The sequence below is a fragment of the Piliocolobus tephrosceles genome, chromosome 10 (genome assembly GCF_002776525.5).
Source record: "Piliocolobus tephrosceles isolate RC106 chromosome 10, ASM277652v3, whole genome shotgun sequence".
Taxonomy (NCBI): Eukaryota; Metazoa; Chordata; class Mammalia; order Primates; family Cercopithecidae; genus Piliocolobus; species Piliocolobus tephrosceles.
Window position 1 is genome coordinate 7981254 of NC_045443.1, and position 7598 is coordinate 7988851.

The following is a 7598-nucleotide window of genomic DNA, read 5'->3' on the forward strand; positions in this document are numbered from 1 at the left end:
AAAAAAAAAAAAAAAAAAAAAAAAAATATTTTTAAAATATATTTCAATACATAATTGGTTTCTTTTGAAATCCTAAATATTTTACTTCAGGCACTTAAACCATTATTCTGAGAAAGAGTCAATAGACTGGGCCAGGCGTGGTGGCTCACACCTGTAATCCCAGCACTCTGGGACGCCCAGACGGGCAGATAACCTGAAGTCAGGAGACCAGACTGACCAACATGGAGAAACCCTATCTCTACTAAAAATACAAAAAAATTAGTCAGGCATGGTGGCACATGCCTGTAATCCCAGGTACTCGGGAGGCTGAGGCAGAAGAATCGCTTGAATTTGGGAGGCAGAGGTTGTGGTGAGCTGATATCACACCAGTGTACTCCAGCCTGGGCAATAAGAGCAAAACTCCGTCTCAATTAAAAAAAAAAGAAAAAAAAGAGGAACCTAGATTGTCAGGTGTTGTTGGCCAAAGTCCAATCATTCAGATTGGCTTTACTTTTTTTTTTTTTTCTGAGATGGAGTCTTGCTCTGTCACCCAGGCTAGAGTGCAGTGGCTTAATCTCAGCTCACGGCAACCTCCGCCTCTTGGGTTCAAGCAATTCTCCTGCATCAGCCTCTGGAGTAGCTGGGATTACAGGTGCACAGCATGTCCGGCTAATTGCATTTTTAGTAGAGACGGGGTTTCACCATGTTGGCCAGGCTGGTCTCAAACTCCTGACCTCAGGTGATCGGCCCACCTCGGCCTCCCAAAGTGCTGGGATTACAGGCATGAGCCACCGCGCCCAGCCAATTTTTTAAAAAAGTTTTTGTAGAGATAGGGTCTCCCCGGAGCTTGCAGTGAGCCGAGATCCCGCCACTGCACTCCAGCCCCGGCCACAGAGCGAGACTCCGTCTCAAAAAAAAAAAAAAAAAAGAGAGATAGGGTCTCCCTATGTTGCTCTCCTGAGGTCAAAGGATCCTCCCACCTCTCAAAGTGCTGAGATTACAGTCATGAGCCACTGTGTCCAGTCTCTCCTCATATTGAAGTACAATGTGATTCTTTGATTTTATCCATGGATGCCCTTCTTCTGAAGTTACAAGTGTGCTCTCCCTGTTTTCTTTTCTTTTTTTTTTTTTGAGAGGGAGTCTGGGTCTGTCGCCCAGGATGGAGTGCAGTGGCCGGATCTCAGCTCACTGCAAGCTCCGCCTCCCGGGTTTACGCCATTCTCCTGCCTCAGCCTCCCAAGTAGCTGGGACTACAGGCACCAGGCACCTCGCCCGGCTAGGTTTTTGTATTTTTTTTTTAGTAGAGACGGGGTTTCACCGTGTTAGCCAGGATGGTCTCGAACTCCTGACCTCGTGATCCGCCCGTCTCGGCCTCCCAAAGTGCTGGGATTACAGGCTTGAGCCACCGCGCCCGGCCGCTCTCCCTGTTTTCTAAGCAAACTTTCCTGCCTGGATTTTCAAATTTTACCTATTCCTCTAGGAAAAAACCCAGTAAGTATACTTTTACTATTTTATTTTTTGCATCTTCAATTTTTCCCTTTCCACAAATAACTTATTTGGCCTAACGCCATCATTTTGTTTGGTAGGATGACTTCACGCTTAAGTAGGTATTTTCTGTCTTTTTTCCCCCCTGAGACGGAGCCTTGCTCTGTCACCTAGGCTGGAGTGCAGTTGTGAGATCTTGGCTCACTGCAACCTCCGCCTCCTGGGTGTTCAATGGATTTTCCTGCCTCAGCCTCCTGAGTAGCTGGAATTACAGGTGCTTGCCACCACACCCGGCTAATTATTATTATTTTTTTTTGTATGTTTAGTAGAGACAGGGGTGGGGGCGGCGGGCGGGGGAGCTTACCATGTTGGCTAGGCTGATCTCGAACTCCTGGCCTCATGATCTGCCTGCCTCAACCTCCCAAAGTGCTGGGATTACAGGTGTGAGCCACCGCGCCCGGCCTTAAGTAGATATTTTCTTTTTTTTTTTTTTTTTGGGACGGAGTCTTGCTCTGTCGCCCAGGCTGGAGTGCAGTGGCCGGATCTCAGCTCACTGCAAGCTCCGCCTCCCGGGTTTACGCCATTCTCCTGCCTCAGCCTCCCGAGTAGCTGGGACTACAGGCACCCGCCATCTCACCCGGCTAGTTTTTTGTATTTTTTTAGTAGAGACGGGGTTTCACCGTGTAGATCAGGATGGTCTCCATCTCCTGACCTCGTGATCCACCCGTCTCGGCCTCCCAAAGTGCTGGGATTACAGGCTTGAGCCACCGCGCCCGGCCTAAGTAGATATTTTCTAAGGTCATTCAGCTTGGGGAGAAATTGCGACTCAAACCCAAACACTCTTAAGCGCCCCACCACCATGCCTCTTCATTCTCAAGCGTCATTCAAAACGTAACAAAATTTGGCTGGGCAAGGTGGCTCATGCCTGTAATCCCAGCACTTTGGGAGGTCAAGGCAGGCCATTGCCTGGGCTCAGAAGTTAGAGACCAGCCTCATGGCAAGACCTCATCGCTATAAAAAAAAAATACAAAAATCAGCCTGGTGTGGTTGTGCACACCTGTAGCCTGTAGTCCCAACTACTCTACTCGGTAGGCTGAGGTGGGAAGATCACTTGAGCCCAGGAGGTGGAGGCTGCAGTGAGCTGACATTGTGCCACTGCACTCCAGCCTGGGTGACACAGCAAGACCTGTCTCGAGGAAAAAAAAAGAGGAAGAGGAAGAAGAAAAGCCTGAAGTACTTGACCAGGCAAATTCTGAGGGAGTACTTCAGGTAGCCTGGATATAGCACGTTTGAAGATGAGCCAAGAATGCATGCTCTAGGACGAATAGATTACTTTGAGCTTAGAGTTGAGTGTGCAAGCAGAAGTTGTAAAAGGTGAGACTGGGGAAGTAAGCAGCAGGGTCAGAACAGGCAGGGCACGGTGGGTCAACTCCTGCAGAATTCTGCAGACGAGAATTTTACGTGGAGGAGCAGTATGACTCAATATGCATTTTTAAAAGGTAATTCTGGGCTGGGTGCGATGGCTCAGGCCTGTAATCACAGCACTTTGGGAGGCTGAGGCAGGCAGATCACCTGAAGTCAGGAGTTCGAGACCAGCTTGGCCAACTTATAGTAAAACCCTGTCTCTACTAAAAAATTAGCTGGGCGTGGTGGCACATGTCTGTAATCCCAGCTACTTGGGAAGCTGAGGCAGAAGAATCGTTTGAACCCAGGAAGCGGAGGTTGCAGTGAGCTGAGATCGTGCCACTCTACTCCAGCCTGGGAGACAGAGCGAGACTCTCAAAAAAAAAAAAAAAAAAAAGCAAACTTTATCTTGTATTCTCAAGGCCATACACAGTTCCTGGCTCACCATAGGTATCCAATAAGTGCTTCTTGGACAAATAAATATTCAAATCTCCTCTCCAGTTGCTGTAAAACTAACCAAGGCTCTAAATTCTGCATCTGAAACACCTGGGAGGTTGTATAGACATGCAGATTCTCAACACCCATTTCAGACTTTGAATAAGAATTGGGTGGGGAGAACAAGGGGCAGGAACGGAGTTGGGGGATCTACTGTTAATGGAAGACCTAAGTTATTTGGTGGGTGGTCAGTTTGGGAAAGTATTGGATGCCACTCACTGGGATCCTTTTAAAAAAGGATATGACAACTGTAAATGTTATTACTCTCTATTCACAAATCTAGAATAACCTTTGCCACCCAACAAGAGTAGCCAGGAGGTGCAAATAAGGGAAGCAGGAGTCCTGGGCAAACCAACCTCAAAATTTTCATACCCTGCTTGCCACACAGAAGACGGCAGGATGTGTATATATGGGCTGAAGAGTGGGAAACTGAGCTCCGATTCCTCCTTCACCTCTTTCATCGCAACTGAAGCACAAAGCAGTTGATTCAAAAAACAAAAACCTATTTCAAATTCTGACTTTGTTCTCACACACACTAGCTGTATGATCTTGAATAGATTACAGGTTACCTACTATCTGAGCCTCATTTCCTTACTGTTAGAAACTTGATAAGAATATCTAACTTCCTCTCAGGATCGTGGGCTGGAATTAAATGAGATAAAATATGAAAAATACCAGCACAAGGCCACATTAGTAATTGTCATTTCCTATTGTCCTTTCTTCACACCACCCAGTTCCAGATGTTTTTCTGGATCACACTCCCATTTCCTTACCTTGGTCTGGGAGAAAGCGAAGTACATTCCCACGGACGCCCAGCTCCTTTACATAGCATAAGTCTCGGGAGACCCCAGTGGTCTCTGCTGCCTCGCGATCCTGGAAAATTTTCTTCAAGATATAAGGCACAGGTTGGAACTTCTGGGGTGAAGGCGCCTTATCTAAGCCCATAAATTGGAGAAAGACATATTCTTGAAATTGGACTGCCTGGCCCAAAGCCAGAGTTAACAGGAAGCTGAAAGCCAAATCTGGCAAGAAACGAAGCATGGCCTCTAGAGTGGCTATCAGGCTGGGGAGAGCTCCACTGCCAGACTGCCCAACAATTCAGGGGCTGCTAATTTATCTGATGTAAGATAATCAAGTGTGAATTGCTCTCTTCCCAGCTCCTCAAAGGCCATTGGATGTGAAGACGGAATTTTTTTTTTCTCTTCTCTTGCTCTACTCTTCCAGGAAAAAGTTCACAGAATAAAGATTACCAATGCATGGACATAAACTCTACAACAATGTGAGGTTGTCAGCAGTAGACAGAGTGAAAAGGAGACATGCATTTATTCATTTAACAAACAGTTACTAAGCATCTATTATGTGCAAGGTGCTGAGATAGGTGCTAGGAACAGAGCAGTGAATAATTCATAGAATTATAAATTCATCATCTGCATAGACCAATGCAGAGGGTCGCATGAGGCGCATGATGGCTTTGAATGCAGCCTCACACAAATTCATAAACTTTTGTAAAACATTATGCATCTTTCTTGTGATTTTTTTTTTTTAGTTCATTAGCTATCATTAGTGTTAGCTAACATCATTAGTGTTAGTATATTTTACGTGTAGCCCAAGACAATTCTTCTTCTTCCAGTGTGACCCAGGGAAGCCAAAAGATTGGACACCCCTGTATTAGACAAATACCCAAGTAGATTTCATTATTTTATTTTATTTTATTTTTATTTATTTATTTATTTATTTTGAGACGGAGTCTGGCTCTGTCGCCCAGGCTGGAGTGCAGTGGCCGGATCTCAGCTCACTGCAAGCTCCGCCTCCCGGGTTTACGCCATTCTCCTGCCTCAGCCTCTGGAGTAGCTGGGACTACAGGCGCCAGCCACCTCGCCCGGCTAGTTTTTTGTATTTTTAGTAGAGACGGGGTTTCACCGTGTTAGCCAGGATGGTCTCGATCTCCTGACCTCGTGATCTGCCCGTCTTGGCCTCCCAAAGTGCTGGGATTACAGGCTTGAGCCACCGCGCCCGGCCTTATTTTATTTTTATTTATGTATTTATTTCTTTTTGAAACAGGGTCTCGTTCTGTCGCCCACGCTGGAGTGCAGTGGCCTGATCTTGGCTCACTGCAAGTCTCGACTCCCTGGGCTCAAGAAATCATCCCACCTTAGGCTCTGGAATAGTTGAGACTACAGGCGTAGGGCACCACTCCCAGCTAATTGTTTTATTTTTTATAGAGATGGCGCCTTGCCATATTGTCCAGACTGGTCTTGAACTCCTGGCCTCAAGCAGTCTTCCCACCTCAGTCTCCCAAAGTGCTGGGATTATAGGCATGAGCCACCACACCCAGCCACCAGCCTTGTTTCTCACCACCCACCATCCTTAGTGTGGATGCTCCAATTATATTGATCTATTTGTAGTTCTGTGAGCTGATTTCTTCTCAGAGCCTTTACACAGACCAAGTGCAAAGGTCACCTCTACTTCCACAATTTCGACTCACCAAAATAGATTGAGATATTTCTTTCTACCACTCAGCCATACTTAGGCAACCATTACAGTTTTTTGTTTGTTTTTCTGAGATGGAGTTTCGCTCTTGTTGCTCAAGCTGGAGTGCAATGGCACTATCTCAGATCACCACAACCTCCGCCTCCCAGGTTCAAGCGATTCTCCTGCCTTAGCCTCACTAGTAACTGGGATTGCAGGCATGTGCCGCTATGCCCGCCTAATTTCGTAATTTTACTAGAGACGGGGTTTCTCCATGTTGGTCAGGCTGGTCTCAAACTCCCGACCTCAGGTGATCCGCCCACCTTGGCCTCCCAAAGTGCTGGGATTATAGTGTGAGCCACCGCGCCCGGCCCTCCATTACAGTTTTTGCAGTGCATTTTACAGTGTGCCTCCCTCCCTTTCAGACAACTCAGGCCTTGAGGATCGGAACTGTGTCTCTTCGCCTAAGTATCTTCAGTGTGTCTTTTTTCCCCAAAGTATCTCCACTGGTGAGGAAAGTGTCCGGCAGGTAGTAGACATTTGATAAATATCTGTGCAAAAAATAAATTAAGGAATTATTTGGTTGCTATTTCTAGAGGTCTCACTCTTTTATATAGTGACGTTTTCCCCATTCTTTTTTTTTTTTTTTTTTTTTAAGAGTTAGAGACTAGGTTTGGGGAGTGTCTCACTATGTTGCCCAGGCTGGCCTTGAATTACTGGATCAAGGGAATCTTCTGCCTCGGCCTCCAAGGAACTAGAACTACAGGCATGTGCCACTGCTCCCAGGTCCCACTTCTCTTACCTCCTATTTGTATCTTATCTAACACTTTTAAATTAATCTACAATCTTAATCTTTTTTCAACAATAAGAGTAGGTTGCATTTGGGTTTTCTTTTTTTTTTTTTTTTTTTTTGAGACAGGGTCTTGCTATGTCGCCGGGGCTGGAGTGCTGTGGCCGGATCTCAGCTCACTGCAAGCTCCGCCTCCCGGGTTTACGCCATTCTCCTGCCTCAGCCTCCAGAGTAGCTGGGACTACAGGCGCCCGCCACATCGCCCGGCTAGTTTTTTGTATTTTTAGTAGAGACGGGGTTTCACCGTGTTAGCCAGGATGGTCTCGATCTCCTGACCTCGTGATCCGCCCGTCTCGGCCTCCCAAAGTGCTGGGATTACAGGCTTGAGCCACCGCGCCCGGCCGCATTTGGGTTTTCTTTATTTGATTTTCCTGACTTAAGGTCAGAAATCAGACTAACTGGTTCAAATTCTGGTTCCACCGCTGATTAGTTATGTGACCATGAGTAAGACACTCAAGGGTAAAGTGGGAATAAAACATTCTTTGTTAAGGTGCTGAGGGCAACTCGTAAAATAATGTATATATGACACTCAGGACAATGTCTGCCGAATGGAAAGCACTCAATCAAAGTTAGCTATTATTATCGTCATTATTATTAACTAAAGAGGAGGTTGGGCCGGGCGCGGTGGCTCAAGCCTGTAATCCCAGCACTTTGGGAGGCCGAGACGGGCGGATCACGAGGTCAGGAGATTGAGACCATCCTGGCTAACACGGTGAAACCCCGTTTCTACTAAAAAATACAAAAAATTAGCCGGGCGTAATGGCGGACGCCTGTAGTCCCAGCTACTCGGAGGCTGAAGCAGGAGAATGGCGTAAACCCGGGAGGCGGAGCTTGCAGTGAGCTGAGATCCAGCCACTGCACTCCAGCCCGGCGACAGAGCGAGACTCCGTCTCAAAAAAAAAAAAAAAAAAAAAAA

General features: G+C 46.6%; 1 protein-coding gene across 1 annotated transcript in view; it reads right to left on the reverse strand.

Annotated features, from left to right (window-relative positions):
- Window positions 1-4469, reverse strand: part of GDF3 (growth differentiation factor 3) — a 6485-nt gene extending 2016 nt beyond the window's left edge. Inside the window, exon 1 of the mRNA XM_023232503.2 lies at window positions 4137-4469. Within this exon, the coding sequence (XP_023088271.1) occupies window positions 4137-4404 (268 nt within the window). The 5' untranslated portion in view covers window positions 4405-4469. The remainder of the gene's footprint in view (window positions 1-4136) is intronic.
- Between the last annotated feature and the right edge of the window lie 3129 nt (window positions 4470-7598).